The sequence below is a fragment of the Dipodomys spectabilis genome, unplaced genomic scaffold (assembly GCF_019054845.1).
Source record: "Dipodomys spectabilis isolate Male_0828 unplaced genomic scaffold, ASM1905484v1 ptg000036l, whole genome shotgun sequence".
NCBI lineage: Eukaryota > Metazoa > Chordata > Mammalia > Rodentia > Heteromyidae > Dipodomys > Dipodomys spectabilis.
Genome location: NW_024870713.1, coordinates 695,643 through 721,604, shown reverse-complemented (window position 1 = coordinate 721,604; position 25,962 = coordinate 695,643). Strand labels below are relative to the sequence as shown.

General features: G+C 34.6%; 1 protein-coding gene across 4 annotated transcripts in view; it reads left to right on the top strand.

Annotated features, from left to right (window-relative positions):
* Positions 1-25,962, top strand: part of Dcaf6 (DDB1 and CUL4 associated factor 6) — a 120,386-nt gene that overhangs the window by 64,029 nt on the left and 30,395 nt on the right. For 2 of the 4 annotated variants that reach the window (XM_042677374.1, XM_042677376.1), the window contains exons 11-15: positions 8,145-8,204; positions 16,392-16,509; positions 23,022-23,137; positions 25,032-25,118; positions 25,352-25,679. In XM_042677374.1, coding sequence (XP_042533308.1) covers positions 8,145-8,204; positions 16,392-16,509; positions 23,022-23,137; positions 25,032-25,118; positions 25,352-25,679 — 709 coding nt within the window. The remainder of the gene's footprint in view (positions 1-8,144; positions 8,205-16,391; positions 16,510-23,021; positions 23,138-25,031; positions 25,119-25,351; positions 25,680-25,962) is intronic. The other 2 variants (XM_042677377.1, XM_042677375.1) reach the window with 1 other exon arrangement.

Here is a 25,962-nt window from a genome sequence, read left to right as displayed (position 1 = left end):
CTTCAGGTTATTAATATCAAGTGTCCTTAAGCAACTGGTAGAGTCAATCTTTAGTGCTGCTGCTGTGTAATAAGATGCTTTCCTTTGCCCATTGAGAAAGAAAGCTAATGCGCTTGCAGCTTGGTTTTCAACATCTCATGTAAAGGGGCAGAGTGGCAGCAGCATTTGCCAGCGATGTGAATATAAAATGACCTCTTCTTTGTAATATGTTTGAAGAGAGGCACCTATTTGTTACTTTTACAACCAGCAAGCTACTTTCTAATAATTGTCTGCTAAATTTTGAGCCTGCATTGATATTTCTGTTGAAATTTCTTATATGCTGAAATGAATCTATGCTGTTAGCTCTTTTTCCTTCCCTTACTCCTCACTCCCTCCTCCTTCATAGATAAGTATTTTTATATAAACCCAGTGAAGCTAGTTTTTAGAATTATAGTATTGTTTGTCAATACTTGCATGCTGACTCACTTATTCCCTTCTGCCATAATTTGAGATCTAATATTTTCTTATTCTTTCCACACATAATCAAATACCTGTATGTAGAGCAGCAAAAACTATAGTTCCTTTTCCTAGTCTTCTAGTATCAAATTCTGATATGATAAAAATGAAAATGATCTGTGCCACTGTGGAATATTTTAATGGCCCAATTAATTTGAGATCAGGAAAATTATTGATGTCCATATACATTTGTTGAGAGAATAATCAAAGATCTAACACAAAATAGCTTGTCACCCTAGTTCAAGGTAGAAAATAGGTACTATAAATCCTATAGTGTAGGTTTATAGAGGGTTGAAATGTTCATTTAGGAATAATCTAAGTTCTCGTATTCATGAGTTCATACTACCTTGATATATTTATTCTGCTACCATAAGGAGTGATGAGTTTGGATGTTAATTACTTTGAGAACTCTGATGTAGCTTCTTGGAATTAATATGTACTATACGTGAGTAGAATAGGATGACCTCCACTACACAAATATCTGTATCAGTACTGCTTCAGTAGAAAAAGCACATTAATACTATGGTAAAATAAGTTTAAGTCTCTATAATGCAGATAAGATATTTGAGACAAATGTCATGTACATAATTTATAATTCTGTGTTATATTAATTAAAGGATTTCATAGAAAAAATGTTTAATCAGATTAATGACATTTGTTAACAGAGCAGTTTGATATGATTTCATGCTATATATAATACCCGGCCAATGTGCTTTAAAAGTAAAAAGAAATTATGAGGCATAAAGACCAATGTGAGGAAAATAAATATCTTGACATATGTTTAAATGCCAAAATATAACAGTAACAAACAAGTATTAAAGATAATTTGGAAATAAAACAAAAATACCAAAATATAACAATAACAAACAAGTATTAAAGATAATTTGAAAATAAAACAAAATAAAATAAACAAAATGTTCTTGCATTAGCAAGAACATAGTAGAGATTAGAAAACTATTATGATACCAGCTGTTTGAATATAGTTCTAAAACTTTGGTTTGAAGCAGGTTCTTTTTTTTTACAATTAGAAATTTAGGGTGCTTGTATGGTCTTTATGAAATAAACTATTTTCCCACATTTAATCATTCTGATTAAATAATATCTAGATACTATATATTACTATAGGATACTAGTAGTAGATATTATCTAGATACTAGTATTTGTATTGATCTTTTAATAGTTAAAGTTGAGTAAAAGGACACTCGCCTGTTTCTAAGTTGAGAAACATGATCTCTTCTTTGTTATTAAGTAAGAGTTTTTGCCCTTTAAGGCTGCTCACATAGTCCAATCTTAGCAGCCCTTACTGCTGTCACCTAGTATATGTTGATCCTTTTGCCTGTAAGGTGATATATTTTGTATCTTATGTGTTTAACATTGCATTCATCTGAGGCCCTAGTCTAATGTATAATATGTCTTGTATTTTTTGCTAGCACTACTTCTGTCTTGTTTCCTCACATGTCATAGGAACCTTACTCATAGTTTAAAGACTTATAAACAATGTAATAACGGATGACTAATAAAATCTGTACACTTTGTCCATTTAGTAAACTTTGGTTATGAAGCAAAATGAGTTGGCTTAATGCAAAATGAATTTCAGAACACACATTAGAAAAATACAGAAGAAGGTGGCTCAGTGGTAGAGTGCTTGCCTTGCATGCATGAGGCCCTGGGTTCGATTCCTCAGCACCACATAAGCAAAAAGAAAAAAAGCCGGAAGTGGCGCTGTGGCTCAAGTGGTAGAGTGCTAGTCTTGAGCTGAAGAGCTGAGGGACAGCACCCAGACCCCATGACCAGACCCTCCCCCGCAAAAAAAGGAAAAGAAAAGAAAAATACAGAAGAATTAAATTTATCAAATTCAACAGAGGATAGATTTTAATTACCAATTATAAAACTTTTTTTTTTTTTTTTTTGGTCCGGTTGTGGGGCCTGAACTCTGGGCCTGAGCACTGTCTCTCAGCTCTTCAGCTCAAGGCTAGTGTCCTACCACTTGAGCCAAAGCGCCACTTCCGGCTTTTTTCTTTTTTCTTATGTGGTGCTGAGGAATCGAACCCAGGGCCTCAGGCATGCAAGGCAAGCGCTCTACCACTGAGCCAACTTCCCAACCCCACCAATTATAAAACTTTTATACTTAATGATTAGATACAATTTTTTATAAGTGGTTAGTGTAATAGTAATTAATCCATTTTCCCATAATAGGTTTTACCACCCACTATCAATAGAAAAAGCCTTTAAACTATTTCTAGGTTTTAGTTTATAAATAATAGAATGTATGTCTCTTATATATAAAGCATTTTTCACTATGCCTTGATATCTGGAGTTTCAGTAAGTTATGATGTGCCACAAAGGATGTCTCTGTTATCTTTCCATTTATTTTATTTAGAAATTTTAGCAAGCATAGGAAGAGTGTGAACATTGATAAACAATTTATCCTCTTTTTAAAACATAGGATTCATGGGACTCTTTTGTAAAGGATGTGATGTAAGATAAATCAATAATATCTAATTTCTGTAGGAAAAGGAGATTAAATCACTTTGCAGAATTAATAATCTATGTTTTTAGTTGGGATCAAATAGGATGGAGCCTGATATCAGTTATAATACAGATGGAATATTATCTATTTAGTTGTTAGTATTTCATGGCAATTGAAGATTAAGACACTGAATTTTCTATGTCAAGTAAGTTAAATAAAAGAGAGGTTAGAAAACTTTTAAATAATGGTTTTCCTCCACCCCTTCAACTGTGAGCATTTTCATGAATATACTCCTGAAACTAATACAGTCTTATGTGGAAGTTACAGTTCAAAATATATCTAACTGGACTGGGGATGTAGTTCAGTAGTGGACTCCTTGCTTAGCACATACAAGACCCTTGGGTTTGATTCTCAGCAGTGACACTCCCCTCCCCAAACAAAAGAACGAGTGACACTTGTTATTTAAACATGAAGGAAGATTTTTAAAAAGTCATGATCCCTGCTGCTTATGGTAACCCCAAGGCTCTTCTGCTCCTGGAGGTCTAATTTGAAAAATTCATATTCTAAAAGAGCTTTTGACAACTATAAATACTTATCTTTTAAAATGAATTTCCAAAAGTATAATTTTCATAATCTTTCAAAATATGTTAGCTTTAGCTTTAGTTTTTTTTTAAAGTATAGAATAGAATAACTCATTTTCTAGACTGTAGGGAAATTGTCATAATGCATAATACACAAAATTACTCAGTTTAGAAAAAAATCTCGTACCCCAGGCTGGCCTTGAACTCAATATGTCACCCAGGCTGGCCCTGAGTTTAGCCTCCTAAGTGCTCAGATTACAGGTATGTGTTACCATGTTCAGCTCTGTGATTTTTTACTCACCAAAAGGTAAGCTTTCTTTCATTACATCACTGCCTAGATATCAAAGTGACTTTATGTCTAGATGACCTTAGGTGGCTTGCTTAACTGTTCTGTCCCTCAATTTCCCAACTAAATGTATTTAAATAATGGTAGCCTGCTGTAATTTGGAAGTGGAATAAGGGTGAGCTAGGTAATACCAAATAACAGTTTTTAGTACTTTAAGGAGATAAGTATCTTACTCACAGTATCTTTCCCTTACCAATGCAGAATGTCCTCATGTCAAAGCTGTTTTAAGGTTGTATGCTCAGGGCATATGAGCCATATGTGTATTTATTAAATGACTGCCCTATACAACTATGACAGAGGCATTCTGCATGTGGTTGATTTTAAGCCCAGCTCTTTTTTTCCATTTCAGATCCCCTGAAGTCATGGGTTGCTGGCTCCTGCTCAGAGTGACAGCACCCTGTGGATTCTGCTGGTACTGGCCCGACCACCACAGAGCCCCACTGGAGCATGGAGCCAGCCTAGAGAGGGTCAGGTAGGAACTGTTTTTTCTCTTTATGGCACGGTTTTGCCAATTGGAAAAAAAGGGGAGCATTTATACCCCAAAAGGGTATAAACATTGGTGATAATTTTTGAAAAAGGGCTTTTCAAAACTGAGCCATATTGGAAAAATCAGCATTTAACTGTATCCTATGCAAGCAGGCTGTATATATCAGATTCCCTGGTGTTCAAAATGATGGTTGCCTTGTGACACTTTTTAAAGGGTGTGTTAGACTCATGTTCTTAGGATATAAAACATTAGACTCATATTTGTATATGTAGTTAATAAATTAGATAGGCTGTTGGCTTAGTTCTGCAAGCACTACTTAACTACCTTGAGTTGACAGAATTTTAAAGAAGACAATATCTTTTTAAACTTTAAATTGTAATATGCTCCATAGTTTTCAGATCTCTGTACCATTATTTTTCAATCAATACCATGTTTTGAGAAACAGGAAAGTAGTAGTAATATTAATCTACTCTTATATGCTATCTAGCTAATTTATATGAATTATCTTATTCATTAAGTCTTTTTACAAAGGCACTGTGTGGTTGATAGTCTCATTATCCCCTTTTTACAGATGTAGAGAATGAGACTTAGACAAGTGAAATAATTTGCCCCAGTGTTTCAGTATTCCCGAATGGAACTCTATGTCCAAACCCAAGAAGTCTGGCTGAAGAGTTCTTATTGTCTGTTAGACTATAATTGTCTATAATTTTCTTAGGACCTAACTACAAATTTTTGGAAATACATAGCAATTGATCACAATATACTCTTACGTGTAATACTGAATGAACTTTTACTTAAAGTTTATCTACCTTAAAAATAATATATTCTAAAAAATAAAAATAATACATTCCACATATATTTAAATAAGCTAGCTAACCATATTGCATTTAATAGTAAATTTTCATTTTTTATTGAGATTTTTATTTTGTGATGGTGCTTTTTCTTTTCTTTTTTTTTTTTTTTTGGTTGGTTGTGGGGCTTGAACTCTGGGCCTGAGCGCTGTCTCTCAGCTCTTCAACTCAAGGCTGGCGCTCTATGACTTGAGCTACAGTGCCACTTCCGGTTTTCTGGGATGGTTTATTGGAGATAAGAGTTTCACAGACTTTCCTGCCCAGGCTGGCTTTGAACCACGGTCCTCAGATCTCAGCCTCCTGGGTCGCTAGGATTACAGGCGTGAGCCACCAGTGCCCAGCTGCTTTCTAAAAGATAGTTTACAAAGAGAGTAGAGTATACAAATAATTGAAACAGTTTTAATTAATAATTACATCTTTTAGTTATTCTGATGACTATCTTCTTAATGTTTGGAAATACTTCTGTAACACAGAAGTTGCATTGTATTTGTGAATAGTGATACAAAAGTATGTCACTTAACATTGCATTGCTACTTAGATTATAAATAAGATAATGGCAGTGACTAAAAGAGATTTCTTCATTCATTTTCACTTTTTGATGTAAGAAACAACAAATAATTACCCAGAAATATGAAATGTCTGTGGCAGATTGAAATCCTTTTTAATTACTAGTGCTTTTCTGTCTTATATATGAAATCCTTTTTAATTACTAGTGCTTTTCTGTCTTATATAAACTTTTAAATATTTTAAGTTCTTCAAATCTGTAAACAATTTTGTGGAGAGGAAAGGATTCTAGATTCTTTTTGTATTTTCAGACTTACTCCTTTCCTAAATTTTATTAAGAAATTAAGATATAATTTATTTTAATGAGATTGATAAATTCTATAATACTTGTAGAAAAAAATAAAAGATTTCCTGGTGAGTTTATAGTTGTCTTAGGCTTCTTAATGATTAAATGAGAGCACAAAAGGAAAATATTGTATTTTATGATGCTTTTAGAGGAAGTTTTTCCTAATATTCATTTTACTGAATAATTTTTACTTTGAAGAATAATTTTATTTCTAAACACTAACTTATCTGTTCTTCAAAAACAAAGTAGATGGCAGTCTTGAATCCAACTCTGAAATGAATAAATGAGAAGTTTCAAAAAGGAAATTAAATGTGTAGATTAAGTAACTGATTGAAGTATCATCTTTCCTGCTTTTTTGTGTGTCATGAAGACTAGATTGTTTTGATGAACACATGATAAGGGCAAATAAAAGCTATTCAAAGAGTAATCATACTTTATCAGAAATCTAGGAAGACAAAATGTGAGCAAACTGGTATGATATTAGAAGATAGAAGATTTAAAGTTGATTATAGTTGGTAGTAGTAGCAGGATTTGGATTTCTTAAATATACAAATGGGAACAAATTATATAAAACTGATGTGAATCCTGGATATATTGCAACATCTCTCTTAGCTATGTAGTTAGTTAAGAACAGTAAGTCTTCACTTAGAACACCTTTTTTTCTGGAAATGAAATGTCATATGAGCAAAGCTGGTGAACATCTGAAAGTATTTCTTACTAAGAAAAACAAGAGCATAAAATATAGGAATTAGGAATTGTTACTTGAGGAAGAACTGTGCTTATTACACACGTTTTTCCTTTTATTGTTTCTACGGTGGAACATTGGGAGCTTTTACAGGTTCAGTACCTCTTTCCAAAAATGCTTGAGAACTAGGGGTATTTCAGAGCTTTTGGATTTTGGAATGTTTGTAGAAACATAATGATATCTTGAGGATGGGACCCAAGTCTAAAAAAAATCATTTTTGTTTCCTGTAAGTCTTATACACAAATTTTGAAGGTAATTTTATACAGTAGTTTTAGTGAACCTGTGTTTTGATTATTATCTCTCACAGAAGGTTGTCTGAAGAATTTTCTACTCATAGTATGTCTAAAAATTTTTTGATTTTGGAGCATTTCAAATTTCAGATTTTTTATTAGGGATGTTCAACCTGTATCTTCCCTAGTGCTTTCCTTAAGTTACTAGATCACTAAGCTTGAAGAAGAAGAAAGGAGAAGCTTAGACCTAAAAAGTATTGTCTGATTCTCATCAGAACCAACACTGACCAGCTCCAAAGGACTGCTCTTTGCATTTTATTGTGCTGCCTTCTTTTATGCCAGTGTTGTTCAAATAATAGAAGCTAATTGTAAAATAAATTCTGTTATAGAAGCCTAGTATGTACAAAAGATAAAAACAAAACTGTTCTATTTGAAGCCAAAGTAGAAAGCCCAGACCATTAAGCTTTCTTCTTGCTTCTCTCTTTCTTTCTCCACCAGGTTCCTCTATAAAGAAACCTAAGCTTTCACACAGCATAGTTTAATATGTACTCTATAGAATTTTAAAAGTTATGTGTGTTTCACTAAAGGTAATTAATTCATTGAATATTTTCCTTACAAGTCATTTTCTTTGTTAAACATTTTGACTCCTTGTTCAGCTCATGGCATAAAAACAGCATCTCACAGTGTAGTAAGCATCTCATTTCATGCTTTGAATCCTCCAAGGCAGGATGAGAGCCATCTTAAGGAGCTTGAGAGGGAGTTTGAGAAGTGCAAGGAGTCTTCTTTTTAGTGGAAATACTCCCATTTCTAATTCTTTGCACCTTGTGCCTGTGCTAAATGAATTTGATAAAAGGTATGTGCATGAAGTAGAATATTTTCTCAACTCATTCTCAAAATTGCTAAAAGCTTGCCTGAAATAACATATCAAGCACATGACCCTGCTTACTCACTGCTTGGAAAACATACCACAAGTACTTACTTCTATTCCCTGCCCTTGTACATTTGTTTCTTAAGCTAAGAGATGATCATGTCATTGCTGTGCAGTTTTCTGCTGCTTACTTTTAAGTTGAAATCTCATTTTTGTTTCAGATTCTCCTCCTTCTGTGGTTAACAAACAGCTCGGATCCATGTCACTTGACGAGCAACAGGGTGCGTGCAACAAGAGATGCGCTATGCCCATTCATTCATAGTTTTATTACAATGCATAAACAAGTTCTTTTTCACTTTTTCATAGCATTTCATTTGAATATTATAGTCAGTGTTTTGTGGTTTAAATTACCCTAGCTGGTTCTGTGTACACAAGGCCCTTTTGACTTATACAAAATAAGTTTTGTGTAATCAAATTTCTACTTTTGACTTTTTACATCAACTTTGAATTTTCTTCCTATTGTAATGGATATAAATATCCACTTTAATTTTAGGATATATTATAAAGTTGTGTAGAATTGTGGGTGTTGCTCACTTAGGAAAGGTATTTGATCATAGAAATATTTCATATTATTACAGTGTTACGATAATGATACAACTTCCTTTTATGTTGCACTTATCTGGTAGCCAAACTCCTGATAGCTTTAATTATAAGTAATATACTTGTGAGCTCAGAGATAAACACAAAGCCACCAATCAGAAAGGAAAAATGCCTCTACTTTCACTTGTGATTTCTGTAGAAGTATAGAATATGCCTCAAAGCCTTGAGGAAGACTCAGTGAAATAGATTCTTACCAGGTTTTATTACTAACAGATCCAACACATCACAGAGAGAGACTGGTAAAGGAAGATGTACTGAAAAACCAGACCATCTAAAATCACTTAGAATTAGGATATGATTTGCTATCTCAACTTAGAATTTTCTAAAATATTCTAAGTATTTTATGATATTGTATGATAAGTAATGTTAGTAACATTAACCGATCAAGAACAATTAAATATTTCTTTAACTTTTAAAAAATTGCACAAAAGCTGTTAGATTTGATTCTCTGAAAATATACAAACAAGTATTCACTTGTCAACAGTAATGGAAAAATTAAATATTGATGTATTATCTATTTGAATGTGGCGCAGTGGTAGTGTGCTTGTCTAGCATGACTGAAGTCCTGTGTCTGATTCCTCAGTACCACGTAAACAGAAAAACCCAGAAGTGGAGCTGTGGCTCAGGTGGTAGAGTGCTAGCCTTGAGCAAAAGAAGCTCAGGGACAGTACCCTGGCCCTGAGTTCAAGCCCCAAGGGTGGGGGGGGAGGGAGAGACAAAGACAGAGACAGAGAGACAGAAAAAGAAAGAGGAAGGAAAGAAGGAAGGAAGGGAGGGAGGGAGGGAGGGAGGGAGGGAAGGAGGGAGAAAAGGAAGGAAGACAAGGAAAGAAAAAGAAAGGAAGAAAGAAAGAAGAAAGAAAGATCTAATTTGAACTGTTTTTTTAGAAAAATATTCACAAGCTAATTTTAAAACAAATTAGAAAACATCTATGCTTCTGATCTTTAATTACTTCTTTGTAAGAACCTCAGTATATAGAATTTTTTCTTTTTTTCTCATCAAAGAATTAGTAAATGAGCTTGAAAACTATAAAAGCTTCTTTTATCTTTATGTTTTTATTACAAAGATAGAATCACAGAAAAATGTGCTCAAAGTAGAATACAATAATAGCATTCATATTCTGTTTAAACATATAATTGCTGTAATCATGCCAAATATTACAACCAGTTTAATTTGGTACTTAATGTACATCTGATATAGAAAATAAAAGAAAAAGAAAAATCAAACTGTTTCCAAACTTCTTAACTTCCAACTTCTTAACTCAGATTTTTTTTGACTCAGTGCATGTGAATGATGATATTATTTGCTAGGGTTAACTAGCCCAGAAGTGGAAATTAAGAGATTCATTGGTTTTTATACCATGTAACGTTTAACATGCCTTTTAGACATATAGGCAGAGAAGATATAAGAAGTCAAATACTGAATGTGTTTGGTAGAAACTACATTATGAACATAGTTTTGTAATAAGTCATTTGAGCAGAAATATTCTAGTGATGGAAAATACATCTAAATGAATTAAATACATACTGCTTCTTTGTTGTTTAGGATTAAATACTTTTAAATCCTGAGGACTTCATAATGTAAGCTTATATTATCTGTGGATAACTTGTAAGAGGTGGAAGAAAGTTCCTGTCACCAGTCTTTATTTCCCAGACTAATGTAATAATTTCTTCATTGGTTATCTCATGTCCCCTCAGTGCATAATTTATTTTCTACCAACCAGAATGAAACTCCTGTCGTTAAAAAAAGGCTTTAATTGTTTTCTTTAGCCTTTCAAAACAGACAAAATCCATGGGTTGGTTTACAAGCCAGCTGTGACTTGGCTGCTATCTTCCTAACCTTTTCTCATGCCAGTTTCTCCTCACTCGCTATACTCTTGCCAAATAGTCTACTTTCAATTCTTCTAACACTCTGATCTCCTTTCCTTCTCAAATCCCTGTATATACAGTTCCCTCTACCAAAACTTCCTTTTTTGTTAAGCCACTCCTGCTCATCCTTTAAATCTCAGATAACACTTTCTCAAAAGTAATATGACCTACAATCTGGAGTAGTTGCCCTGTTTTTTTTTTTTCTTTTTGATTTGGTATTTTACCTTACTAAGATTAAAGTTGTACATTTTTCAGTGTATTCTTTGTTTAATAACTACTTCTTTCTCTAAATGTTGTTTCACTCACTGTCATATGCTCAGTGCCTTAAATCATTCCACTTATATAGTAAACATTTGTTGATTTAGTGACTAGAGGATTAATTCTTTGAATGACAGGGAAGTATGGAAATTACTCCAGCTTGGCAAAACATGACCAGATTTCTATATTAGAAAGTAAGATGGATGTGGAGTAAGATTGAAAGCAGTATGAACAGTTAAGAGGCTGTTGTAATAGTCCAGGTAAAAGATGAAGGATCTAATATAAAAGAGTAATGGTGAGGAATGAAGCTGACAAATTAGAAAAATATTTGAGAGATAGAATAAATGGGATGTGGGTTGGGGGATATAGCTCATTGGTAGAGCACTTGTCTAGAATATGCTAGGGTTTGGGTTCAATTCCCATCATCAGAATTTAAGTGGGAATTTGAAGCTGGTTAATAAATGAAGAGTAATATCTAGGTTATTCATTTAGCCATCAATTATGGCAGTGTCTTTAGGAGGGACAGCTGATTTTAGAGAAATGAAGGTATATGAGATTACCTTTTAAATGTTGACTTTCAAATGTGTCTTAATCTGTTTTCTGTTGTTACTGAAGACTACCTGAGCCTGTGTAGTAGTAGGAAAGTAGTTTATGTGTGTTTAGAGGTAGAGGTAGGAAGACACTGGTATCTGCTTCACTTGTAATGAGGATCTCATCCTGTTCCATGCATACCGAGTAAGTAGTGCATGTGGAAATCAGAAGGCAATAGAGGAGGAAGCAAGAGAAAGCCATGGAAACTAAACTTGATTCTGGAGGTAACTCCTCCCGTCTCCCTTAGAGAGAACTCACTTGTTGAAGCTGACAATTAATTCATGAGGGCTTTCTCCCCACCATCTAAACACCTTTTATTAGGCCTTCCTCCCAGCAGCTCAGCATTGAGGAGCTAAGTGGAGACAAATCATAGTCAATTCATAGCACATTACCTTTCGATAGCCAGTGGAGGTAGTCTGAGATGGAGATTAGGAATCATCAATGTATAGACGGTTAAAAAAGTGGGAATGGATGAGATTGTCTGGGAAAAAAGAATGAAGTGACAAGAGTATAAGCAGAGAAAAGAATTTAAGGAGACAAAAAAATGAGTAGCTTAGACAGAAAGAATAATAAATCCAAAGGCAGGAGAAAAGTTCAAGGAGGGGCTCTTCAGTCAGGAATACCATGCAAAGCAATGGTATAAATATAAAGGGCTGAGAAATGTTTTTTGAATGTGGCAATATGTGGGTTATTTATTGCTTAGACAAAGAAGTTAGAGTCAATGATATATTGAGGAGAAAAATTTGAAAAACAGATGGACTATTGATATTTAGAGGATTTTTCCTTAACATCAATTAAGAATATAAAGATTAAGGTATAGTTTGCTGCAGCTTTAACGTGGTCCTCTTCCTGAAGCTCAGAAAAATAAAGGCTGGTTGCCTGTCACCCTCCATGAAAATGAATCAAGGCAGAGAATGTATGTATCTGCCTTTGTGAATAGTAAAGGCATCCAGGGGAGGCAGGGGAAACCAAACTTCATTAATCTATTTTTTTTCATGTACTTTATTGTGGCTGCCATTCAGGTATATGATTTTTTTGGGGGGGGGGTCATCATGGGGGTTGAACTGTGGGCCTGAGTGCTGTTACTCAGCTCTTCAGCTCAAGGCTAGCATTCTACCACTTGAGCCACAGTGCCACTACCAGCCTTTTCTGTTTATGTGGTGCTGAGAATCGAACCCAGGGCATTATGAATGTGAGGCAAGCACTCCACACTGAGCCAGCCCCAGATATATGAATTTTATTTCCCCTGTTGGCTACCTGTTCAGTAAATTACTGATTTCTGACTTAGCCTTCAAAAAAAATTGAAAATGAGAAAGCCTGTGTTCTTGTTGGTTTTGGTTTTGGTTTTGGTTGGTCATGGGGCTTGAACTCTGGGCTTCTGGGCTTGGGCGCTATCCCTGAGCTCTTCAGCTCAATGCAAGTGCTCTACTTGCTCTACTGCTTGAGCCACAGCGCCACTTCCAGTTTTCTAGTGGTTAATTGGAGATAAGAATGTCACGGATTTTTCTGCCCAGGCTGGCTTTGAACTGTGATCCTCAGATCTCAGCCTCCTGAGTAGCTAGGATTGCAGGCATGAGCCACCAGCGCCTGGCAAGCCTATGAAGTTTTAAAAAAGATAATGTCTGGTGTGGGAGAGGTTATAGTTTCAAAACTGAGCATACTTACGGAATAAGCAGATCTTCACTAAAGATGCTGTGAGTAGTTGATATTATAGGTATGCTATTATTTCAAGTTTTGTTGTTTTCTTTTTTTGGTGCTAGGATTTGAACCCCAGATTTCAAACATTACAAAACATGTGCCCTAACAGGGTATAGACCTCTCACCCCTCAAGTTGTTTTTATTTTATCAAGGTTCATAAACAGAGGTTAGCTTTCAAAAACTCATCAATATTTTTTAAAAGTATGAAAGTAAATTTTAAATAAAAACAATGATTATATTATTCAAAGCTATAATAAAACTTAATGTAAAAATTCCAACTCATCTTCAGTATCATCTGGAAAATGAAGATGATACCTACTATATTTTTTAAACCTATGCACACATACATAATTGCTATATAGTATACCTTAATAAATTTCAGCTATGATGATGCTTTCTACGTTAATTTATTTGTATGATTAGGTGAAGCTCTGAACGCTAAGCCCTTCCTTTCCCTCTTTCTTTTTCTTTCTCTATTTCCTTTCCCTCCTTTCCTTTTCCTTTTCCTTTCCTTTCCTCTTTCCTCCTTCACCTTCCCCTTCCCTTTCCTTTCCTTTTCTTCTCACTTTTTTTCCTTCCTTCCTACCTCCCCACCCTGTCCTGCCCTTCCCTGCCCTGCCCACGTACTGGACCTGGGGACTGAACTACTGGCTTTTGTGCTCAAGGCTAGCACTCTAACACTTGAGCCTCCATTTCCAGGCTTTTGGTAGCTAATTGGAGATGAGTGTCTCAGACTTTCCTGTCCAGGTTGGCTTTGAACTGTGATCCTCCAATCTCAGTTTCCCAAGTAGTTAGGATTAGAGGAGTGAGCCATTGATACCCAGCTTGTATCCTAGGGCTTTTAAATAAAAATGTACTCATTATAAAGCAATATATTTTAGTTATATATATTTGTGTATTATATGAGGCTAAAATAAAACAACTTTTGTGCTTGCTGATATAAACATCTAAAATAAAATAAGGGAAATTTAAATAATTACAGTCATTTTTAGATAATTAAAAATAAAACTTAAAAAATTTAGAGTAGATTTTTTGCTAGAAATTTGTAGCTTAAAATACGCATTTCATTACAAACATGGTGAATTCATTGATTTGATGACATTTCAACCTGACAAGGTGTATAAAATCATGCAAATGAGGTTTAAACTAGGGAGAGTACAAGGGAAGGCAGCTAGAAAATGAATTCTACGCCTTCGATATATTTTCCCATTAATACTTACGTTGAAGAAACTGGGCTCTGTAATGTGCAGTGTTTCTACCAGAGATGTGTTTATGTGTAGGCTGAAAGGTGATCATTAGACTCAGGTTTTCTTAACCAAATGAAACGTCCATTCCATTTTTATACTGATGGAAGTTTCACAAAAGGCTAATGAGTTCATTGACAGCTTACATGAACAAATTTTACCAAGTATGATATTTTATGATTAAATGATGTTCTGTTTTATGTGATTTACCATATATAGATTACATAAATGGGAGATTAAATTATTTTTGTAAGAGATGCTGTTCAGAAAAAATAATTGTTGTTGATCATTTCAGTGTTTTTTGGATGTAAATAGGGGTTCTGATCTCTCAATAGCTCTTTTTTTGTTTATTCTTGTAGTCATTTGCATGTAAATATCTATAATTTAACTTTTTTAGCATTCCTCAAATGAAATGTTTGGATATAGCATTTCAGTTTCACAAAGCTTCTTATAACTTTGGTTTCTATAATCAAAGTAGAGCTAAGAAATCCAGCTCTGCATATTCCTCATACTCACCTTTGTCTTTCATCCCATCTTTATCTTGAAGGAAAAATAAGTAGCAAAGTACTTGGTAAGATTATTATGAAAGACAAAAAATGAAAAAACAAAAAAACACACCAGCCTCAACTCTTCTCAGTTCCCTGAATCACCTGAAGGCTTACCCATCTGCACCTAATTCCAGAGGCCTTAAAATAGTAGTTACTTTGGCATCTGTGGGACAAAAATCTCTACAATATAACTAAAGAGTAGGGGATAAGAGTATACTAGACACAGGGCTGGCACCAATCACTTGTTTTTTGAAGATGGTTAAGAGTAGGAGAAATGTTTCCATGTTCTGTTTTTCATAATTTTTATCTAAGCTACAGATCTGTTACTTCACTAGAATACCATTTTGTAAAATACCTCCTTTAAAAAACTGAAGACAGTACTGAATCTTTGAAGGTTGTAATGTTAACTTTCTAACAGCTGTTTATATGTAGGATACAGTCATAACATAAGTTGTACAGAATAAAGGGTTTTTAATCATTTGATGTGCCAATGTATTCACATATTTATTTTCAAATGGCAACTTTTTCAGGAAGAACTTCTCATGAATTAGAATTTTTGACCTAACAATAGATAGTTCTGAGTTTTCTAAGCTTAATTCCAAATGTTGGAGAATTCTTCTTTTCTTTTATAGTTCCTTATTTGAAATTGTAGTTCAAATAAGCTAGAGCCAGAGGTTCTGTGAGAGTCTCTTTTAATAAATGCTCCAGCATCTTCAAGAAGAATGAAAGAATGTTTTTAGTTGCAACATAAAGTGGAACTAACAATGAAAAACCTGCATTTGGGAACTGGCAGATGTGTAGTGCTTGCCTAGAAGGTTTGAGATATTGGGTTTTGTCCCCAGCAGTGTTTACAAACACTGATTTTATTATGTTGTAATTCATTTTTTAAAGAAAAGCAGCTTATTTTTAGTTCTACTACATTACTCCAGGAACTGGTGTCAAGAAAATGATTATATGACAGAAGAGTTTTCTTTTCTGCAAGCAACTAGCAGAAAAGTCGCACATTTGATTGTGTATCCATTTTGTATACCTTCTGTACTGTTTATCAAAGCTGTATTTCCTTATGAGGTAAAATGTTTCTAAAGCCTGTGTAATTTTTTTTCTTTGAATTTCCATGTACTATTTGGAGAGAGATATTTTGAATTACCTCTACTAATCTCTGTAGAGTTGATTGATTTTACTTGTCATTTAAACATTTTTTATGCATTGACTTTATGCATTGATTTAATATGTATAATCTATCACATATATTGCATGTGACTATATCAATATATATACTCTTAAAGGAGCCAATGTTAATCATTCTTGATGCTCTTGCTCCTAAAGAATAATACCAAGAAAATTCCATTAAGTGATGCCAGTTTATAATGCATGTCATTGCATGTTAATATTCTTTGATTCCCTAATGACCAAATATGGTTCTCATCGTATTTGATTTCCCTCTGACTCAGTCATAAACACAAATCTAGAATTTGATACTACTACTTGGAACATGAAAAAGAATTATGACAAGGACAACCTATTTTGTTTTATAACTTTAGGAAATGTCGTATTTTATTGGTTTCAGAGACTTTTTCAAATGTTTTAAACACAATTTTCAGATAACAATAATGAAAAGCAGAGTCCCAAACCAGGGACAGGTGAACCCGTTTTAAGTTTGCACTACAGCACAGAAGGAACAACTACAAGCACAATAAAACTGAACTTTACAGATGAATGGTAAGTTAATATTTTTGTAAAGATGTTCTTAGCCATTTTGTAGTATTATATTAGATGTATGTTTTTGTCACTATCATCTTTATGTTTTGTTTTGCTATACTGCATTGGTTCTTAGACTATAGTGTGCTTCAAAATGGCTTGGAGAGCTTGAAAAATCACATGTTAATGGAACCCACTTTCAGAATTAGACTTGGGATAGGGTCTGAGAATTTGTATTTGCAAAAACATCCCTGATGCTACTTATCGTGGGATATTTCTCTGATAGAAAATACAAAAGATAACAATAAACACCTACAGATAATTCTTTAAAAATTTGCGGGCTTCATTCTGTGTGTATGAATATATTTTATTCTCTCCTTCATGTATTTAACTTTAGTTAGTTGTCCGAAATTTTTGCTAGTCCATCGAGTAGTTATACTGTGGTTTACTTAACCATTTTCCTCTAATTGAACAGTGAATTTGTTCACCGTTTTTCACCCCAGTAAAGTTAGAATGAATGTCTTCAACAAAGCTATCATATTTTCAAGTTTGTTTATATGAGATATATTTCCAGAAGTGAGCTATATCTATCAAATGGCATTGCTAAATTATTTTCAAAGGCTCTTTGCCTTATAACATGTTAGCATATGAACAAATAATACATTTTACTGTCTCTGGGTCAATATATATTTGATTTGAAAGTTTTTGATTTTATATAATTTACTAGTAAGTTTGAACTTTTATATTGAATGATTATACAGGTTCTCTTCAATGACATTTTCAATTTTATATACTGATTATATACATTAGTATTTTAGTTGAGTTTGATGTTTGTTTTCGTACTAGTAGCAGGGCTTGGGCCTGGGGTCCTGAATTCTCTCCCTTACCTTTCTCAGGGCAAGTGGACTTCCATTTGAGCCACACCTCCACTTCTGAATTTTTGCTGGTTAATTGGAGATAGGAATCTCTCAGATTTGTCTGCCTAAACTGATTTTTAAACATGATCTCAACCTTAGTAATCTAGTTAATTTGTTTTATTTCTTTTTGTGCCAGCTCTGGGGTTTAAACTCAGAGCCTAGGAGATGTCCTGAGCTTTTGTGCTAAAGGTTAGTGTTCTGCCACTTGTGCCACAGCTCCACTCTGGCATGTTGCTAGTTAATTGAAATTAATGTATCACAGACTTTGCTGCCAGGGCTAGCTTCAAATCACAATCACCATCCTCAGATCACAGCCTCCTGAGGAGCTAGGATTACAGGAGTAAGCTACTGACACTTAGCTTAATTTTTATATGAGGTTTTGTTGTTGTTCTTGTTTTGGTGATTACCAGACTAGTGCTCTACCACTTAAGCCATGCCCTGTAGCCCTATTTGCTTTTAGATTTCTCTTGTTTTTTCTCTTTTCTTTTTCCCTTCCTTCCTTTTTTCCTTTTTAAATGGGGTTTACCAGGGTTTTTTGCCTGGCCAGCCATGATTCTCCATGTAGCTAGTATTACAGGCACAAACCACTATACCCAGTTTGTTTGATGAAATATGGAGATCTTATTACCTTTTTGCTCTAGCTAGCCTCAAACTGCCATTCATCTGATCTTTACCTCCTGAGTAGCTATAGCTACCCATTCACTTTTCTGTGATATAATCTTGAGTGATGTAAGAGAACTAAAAATGTGTTTAAAAAATCAGTTTATGGGGTTGGAGGCATGGCTCAGGTGATAGAACATCAACCAGTGAGCGAAAGCATCAGATCAAGAGTTTGAATCCCATCAAAGTAGAGGGTTGTTATTTAAATAAACCTGTCTCATTCTATGGTAATCACAGTTATGTTCAGTAAAAAACATCAATTCACTGCATGTAAACAAAACGTCAAAACCAGCTTTACAATGTCGGTGGGGGGGGGGGTATGATTGGGTGGGAGGGAGGGGGGAGGCTGGGAAGGGAGGTGAAGGGTAAACAAAGGAGGAGGCTGCAATGCTTGGTAAGAAATGTATGCATTATCCTGCCCATGTAATTGTAACCCCTCTGTACAGTATGTTCTCAAATAAAATAAAATTAAAAAAAAAAAAATTAGTTTGTATAAGCTCACTTTTCCCCACTGTCTGCTGGCCTTTGAGATACTACATTGAAAGTATTTAAATTTATAAGTAGTGAAATATTAATGAATTAATATATTGACCACATTGTATTACATAATTATTGACATGACTATATAATAGATTAATATATAGTAATCACATAAATTGTTTTATAACCCATTGCAATTACCTGTAATTAATATACCAGTATACTTTATGGTATATTAATATATTATTACATGTGAACTGTTATATAAATAATATGCTATAGGGGCTGGGAAGGTGGCTCAGTGGTAGAGTGCTTGCCTTGCATGCATGAGGCCCTGGGTTCGATTCCTCAGCACTACATAACTAGAAAAAAAGCCGGAAGTAGCGCTGTGGCTCAAGTGGTAGAGCGTTAGCTTTGAGCTGAAGAGCTGAGAGATAGTGCCCAGGCCCAGAGTTCGGGCCCCACAACTGACAAAAAAAGTTATATATTATTTATTAATATGTTATTATGCTATTGTATGATTATTCAGTTCACTGGTTCTCATTTGTGCTTATGTTTAAATGGCATATATTAAAATCTTTGATAAGTACAATTTCAAATATTATTGAATGCCTTCTATATTTCAGGGACTAGTCTAAATATTGGAAATGTATCAGTTCAAAAGATACAGAATTTTTCTGCCCTGCTGGAGCTTATGTTCTTGGTAGAGGCAGACCATAAACATAATAAACATACTGTATAGCATATTAAAAGGTACTAAGTAAAAAAAAAAAGGTACTAAGTACTATTGAAAAGCAGGTAGGGATGATTAAGTAATGTAAGGAATGGGGCAAGCCTCAGTGAAAAGTTGACATTTTTGCAAAAATATATGTAGAAAAGAATTCCAGGCAGAGGTGAGGCCAGTACAAAGACTGAAACAGAAGCAGCCCTAGGGATCTTTAGAGAACACTGGTGGTACTGGTGGCTGTAATCTTAGCTACTCAGGAGGCTGAGATCTGAGGACTGGGATTTGAAGTCAGCCCAGGAAAGACAATCCATGAGACATACCTACAATAAAAGCTAGAAGTGGAGCTGTTTCTCAACTGATAGAGTGCTAGCCTTGAACAGAGAAGAAAAAGAAAGAAAGGGACAGGGGGAAAGGAGGGAAGGAAGGAAGGAAGGAAAGGAAAGAAGGAAGGAAAGGAAGGAAGGAAAGAAGGAAGGGAGGGAAGGAGGGAAAGGAAAGAAGGGAGGAAGGAAGGATGGGAGAAAGGGAGGGAGAGAAAGGAAAGAAGGAAGGGAAAGGAAAGAAGGAAGGAAGGAGGGAAGGCTGGCTGGCTCAGGGACAGTGCTCAGGACTGGCACACACATACAAAAAAAGACCATGCTAGCTGAAGCAGATAAGATCAGCTGGAAAAGTGAGGATATTTAAAAGAATAAAAAATACTTAGGTTCTTGTGTTAAAAGGTATGTGAGGGCTGGGAAGGTGGCTCAGTGGTAGAGTGCTTGCCTTGCATGCCTGAGGCCCTGGGTTTGATTCCTCAGCACCACATAAGCAAAAAGAAAAAAGCCGGAAGTGGCACTGTGGCTCAAGTGGTAGAGCGCTAGCCTTGAGCTGAAGAGCTGAGGGACAGCGCCCAGGCCCAGAGTTCAGGCCCCACCACCAGACCCAAAAAAATAAAAAATAGTAAAAATAAAAGGTATGTGACAAGTAAAGTGAGACATAGTAGTAGTGGTTTGGGCCAGGATGAGAAATGTAAAGGAAGTAAAAATTATTGGATTCTAGATATTTATTTGAAGGTGTGGCCAATAGGATTTCTTTTTGACCTTTAAAGTTGGACCTTAACATTTACCATACCTTAACATGGTATCTATAGCCCTGTTCATTAATGATGAAAGATGACACAGATTGTCATATTTCTCATTTACTTCTTATCTTTCCCATGTTACTATACAAAACAAACTGGCTTCTTATGAAGAACATTTTAAAGAAAACTTATTGGTCTAATTCTTCTTTTGAATGCTAGTGTCCTTGTCTAAAGTCTGACCATAAATAATGTTCTTTCATTTATTTTTTTCCTGTTTCTATGGCAGAAATGTAATTGCCATTTTCTTTATTATGAAAACATCTACTAGTTCATGTTAAAAAGCAAACAAAATACAGCATTCAAAAATGGTATTAAGTGTTTGTTACAATTTTATGTCTTGCTTTTATTTTAGTTTCTTAATGAGAGATGAGGCAATAGAATGTGTTATAGTCTTATACTATGAATATGAGTATGACAGATTGTGGAGCCTCTCTAAATCTACTTTCAGCCTTGATCAGGCTTATTTAATAGAACCTGTTCCAAAGTATTATTTTGTAGATTTAATGCAATCATGCAGAAAAAGTTTTTTTTAGCATATTGGCTGGTGCATGATAAGCCCTAAATCAGTGTTAGCTTTAATGATCATCCTTTCCAAATTGCCTTTTACGTGCTCTGCACCCATTTTCCACAATGGTGTTTATTTCCAGAATTAAATAAAAATATTTATTATTATTATGTATTTTTCCAAGTCTGATGTTTTTTCCTTTACTTGTGGTAATGACTTTGCTTCATGGTTTCTGTGTGGTCTCATGCTTAGAAAAATTTAGTCCTTTTGGAATCAGGGAAAGTTTTGTTTTTGCTTTTTTACTTTCTCGTGTTTATTGTAGTTTTATTTAAAATATCATCTCGTTAATAAACCTGGAATTTATCCATAAAGTATGATATAGGACTATAGCATTCACTTTTCTACATGGATGTTCTTTGTTCCATTCATTGATGATTGTTTCATTTCTCTGTGATTTAAAGTGCGACATTAACTGTACTAATTGTACTTACTTGGATAGTGTGTCTTTTTTCATTAATGTCTGTTTATCCCTTTACCAGTTCCATTATTGTAACTTTTCTACAGTAAAACTTTTTTACAATAAAACGTTTTGTTCATGCCTGTATCATATTTTCTCAATGGGAAATTTTTCCATGTAACATTGGCTTTTCTTTATGAAAATGGTTATGTGTCCTTCTGAATAAAAAGAAATACATATTCATTGCAAAAAATTAAGCATAAAAAATTTCCCTTAAATAATTGTATTGAGATGACATGTAACACTGGTGATTTTTTTCTGTGCATGTATACCCATGTAAATATATATATATATATATATATATTATATTTAAAATAATACCATATTTTATGTGTATGCTTTAAAAAAGATCAAATTGACTTTTCCAGTTTGCTTTAAAAGGCATTTTTAAAATCTTTGCGAAAACTTTATTTGCATCAGTTTTATGACTATTGTTTCATAACATTATTGTTTGCCTATAATTAATGGTCTGTAAGTTATTGTATCTCCTGAATTTCTTCTTGTTCATAGTTATTTCAAAGTCAGGGAATTACTTCATTTCTCTGAATTTAATTTTATCCTAGATTGATACATATTTTCTTCTTTCTCAGTCTTTTCCTTAAACATTTACCATGATTTGTTATAGAATATTCACTGAAAATTATCTAAATTAGCTTAGTATTCTGCTATAGTGAAAAATGTTAATGGAACTATGTGACCATCATCAGCAGTTGCTCATTAAAACTAAAACAAAAGATGTCATCCTTTCTACAAAACCATAATAATATACTATAGGTGTACAAGTCTTAACTAGAATTTCTCTCCTTTGGTTTCTTTGGCTGTTCAAAGAAACGTGACCAGATTTCCTTTCAAGTATTAATTTCATGTAGCATGGAACAACAGTCTAAACATATGTGATCCAAGTCTGTGAAAATATTTGGGGTTTGTCCAGTTATGGTCATCCATCTTTAGCCAAGAAAGGAGGCAGTTAATAGAATTCACCTAGAAATCAATAGATAATAGAGACCGGATGTATATCTCAGTGAAAAGTGCACATTTAGCATGCATGAGGCAAGCCCTGAGTCTAATAGCATGTGCACACACACACACACGTATGAACATGTAGAATTGCCATGATGTTGAAATACTTAGTAGGTCACAGAAACATCAAAACAATGGACAAGTAGTCCTTTCATATTTTCAAATCTTTTAAAATGTTAGAATCTCCTGATTATTAAAATGCTATTTGAAAGTACTATGTAAATTTTTAAAAAAATTGCCAGCACCTGTGGCTCATGCTTGTAATCCTTGGTACACAGGGGGCTCTGATTTGAGGCTCTCCATTTGAAGCCATCCCAGGCAGAAAAGTCCATGAAACTCTTATCTCCAATTAACCACAAGAAAAGCGTGAAATGGAGCAGTGGCTCAAATGGTAGAATGTTGACCTGAGCAAAAAAAAAAGAGAACAGTTCAAGGACCAGGATCAGCACCAGCACCATAATAATAATAATAAAACTTCTATTTTATTCAGAATTTTCTACTGCTTTAGTTGTAAAATATAAAAATTACCCTAAAAGTTCGTATTCATTAAGTTTGTGGTGGAACCACTTATCTTGTTCTGATATTAGGAGCAGTACAGCCTCATCTTCTAGAGGAAGTGGGAGCCATTGCAAATCTGATGATCAAGAAGAATCTTTGATGCCACAGCATTCAGTCCAACCACCAGAAGGAGATCATGAAACAAGTAAGGTGTTAACTTGTTTTTCTCCTTATAAAACACCTATTTTTTATTCCCCCAATTCTGTTCTTTTATTTCTTAGTTTGGGGTTGTTTTGTTTTGTTTTGTTTTGTTTTTGTGGTCCTGGGCTCGTACTCAGGGCCTAGGCACTGCTCCTGAACTTCTTTAAAAGCTTAGGGATAGAGCTCTACCATTTGAGCCACAGCTCCACTTCTGGCTTGCTCTGTGTGTAGCAGGAGGGGGGGGGGGGGGGTTGCTCTGTGTGTGTGTGTGTGTGTGTGTGTGTGGCTTATTGGAGATAAGAGTCTAAGGTTGGCTTCAAATTGTGATAGTCAGATCTCAGCCTTCTTAGTAGCTAGGATTTACAGGTATGAGCCCCTGGAGTCCAGCTGTTTCTTAATTTAAATAAGTCACTTTTAGCCCATTAGTCTAGTTACTACATTGATAAATAGCACATGCAAAAGGTAGAGACCTTAAGAAATTAAGATAGGGAGATATAATAAAGCACAATCCTATCTGTACACACAAGTACCAAAATAGGTAATCATCATACTTTTAAGTGTGTGCGATGCAAATATTAATTTAAGCTTTCCTTGCATGCAGCAGTGAAATCCATAGTATCTGTCTTGATTCTACAGAATACAGGAAGGAAACAAAATGAATAAAATCTAAACACGTTATGAATGATTCTGTATATATACAGTACCACTTAGGGATCCCTTTATTAAATATTTTTACCTGATCAATAATCAGTTAACTAGTGTCTAGAACAGTGACACAGAGTAGATATTTAATAAATGCTTGAGAAATGAACAGATAAAAGTCCATCTCTTATTAAATGAACAGATATATCAGAATAACAGAATTTAGAATTAAATTTGTTGTTCAGTAACTAATAAGCATGTGTCCAATTAAGAAACAAAAGTAAAAAATTTTAAAATATTGATCTTCCATTCGTCTTTCAGTTTAATATTTTTAGTGGCCAAAAAGAATTTATGGTAGGGTAAGATTTATTATATGTTCATATGTTCATAATAGTTCAAATTGCTGGATGCCAGTGGCTCACGCCTGTAATTCTAACTACTCAAAAGGCTGAGATCTGAGGATCATGGTTCAGAGTCAGTCCAGGCAGGAAAGTCTGTGAGACTCTTATCTCCAATAAACTACCAGAAAACCAGAAGTGCTCTGGCTCAAGTGGTAGAGCGCTTACCTTAAGCTGAAGAGCTGAGGGACAGTGCCCAGGCCCAGAGTTCAGGCCTCATGACTGACAAAAACAAAACGTGTAAAACATAATAGTTCAAATTGTAATTCTGTGCATGATAAGACCATGGAAAAATATTCTGTTTTAAGCTAGACTATGGGGAGGAAAATGCAATATTAAGCCATGTGTTAGGGATAATCTGAAGTAGAAATTCTGCCCATAGGGTATATAAAGCTGAAGGCCTTTCCAGTGGCAGGAGACAATTTATTGCTGTTTGTATAATTTTGTATGTTGATACATAGTTGTATTGTGCCTGGGTGAGATTTCACTGGAATATCAATGTTTTTGTTTTTTTTGTTTTGTTTTTTTTTTTTTGGGTCGAGTTGTGAGGCCTAAACTCTGGGCCTGGGTGCTGTCCCCCAGCTCTTCAGCTCAAAGCTAGTGCTCTACCACTTGAGCCATAGCGCCACTTCCGGCTTTTTTCTTTTTGCTTATGTGGTGCTGAGGAATCGAACCCAGGGCCTCAGGCATGCAAGGCAAGTGCTCTACCACTGAGCCACTTTCCCAGCCCCTATCAATGGGTTTTAAAACCCAGAGTTTTTTTTTTTTTCTAAAAAAAAAACACCAATAGGCAAATTGTTAAGTTTGTATTTATTTTTCTAAAATAGTAGTTTTAATGATAATTTGTTCTGTTTTCAGGGGCTCCTGAAGACTCATCAGAGGATGTAATAAAATGTCAGGAAGGAACATCTGCAGAAAACCTAGTTGAGAGCCATACAGATATAGGTAAGTTGTCTTGATCTCTTTGGAAAATTGTTTCATATGGTAAATAAACATACTGAGTCCATGTATGCATGTCCAGGATTAGAGGCCACTTCCAAACAGATATATTCGAATTTTTCTCTCCTTATAAGGGAATTAGAATTAATATTAGAAAATGTCTGTCAGCTCCTAAGTTAGATTAAGTAATTAATATTGTACATCTGACCACCTGTTACATACTATTTTTTTTTTGACAGCACAATTAGGTAACTTAACAGTTGAGCCATTGAATTCCAACTCAGGAGAAAAGAATGACCTCAGTCTTGATAGCCCAAGTGTGGTTCCAGAAGAATCTACTTTTTCTGAGAAGAGCAAAGAACCAGAAACTTCAGATCAGACTATTAGTGAAAGTGCTACCAGTCAAACTAACACCAACCCAGAACCCCTGTCCCAAACAGAAGCCATTGAGCCTTTAGCTCACGAAGAAACATCACCCAGGGACTCTGCTCTGCAGGACACAGATGACAGTGATGATGACCCTGTCCTGATCCCAGGTGCAAGGTATCGAACAGCACCTGGTGATAGGTTGGTAAACTTTTAAATAATGTAGATTTTAAAATATGTATTTCATAAGGTTCTCTTTGAAGTCACATTGTTTGCATCATTTACTTCTTTTAAAATTATATCAGTCATAAACCCACAGAATTTTTTTTAACTAAATTGCTTCACAATATCATATTCTTAGAGCAAACTGTGATAAGAGGGGAATAAGTCTTTGTTCAATATTTCTGGCACTGGAGCTTGCTCTAAATGAACAGATTGAGAGGAATGTTGAATGATTTAGGAGATTAAAATGTTGAATATACTG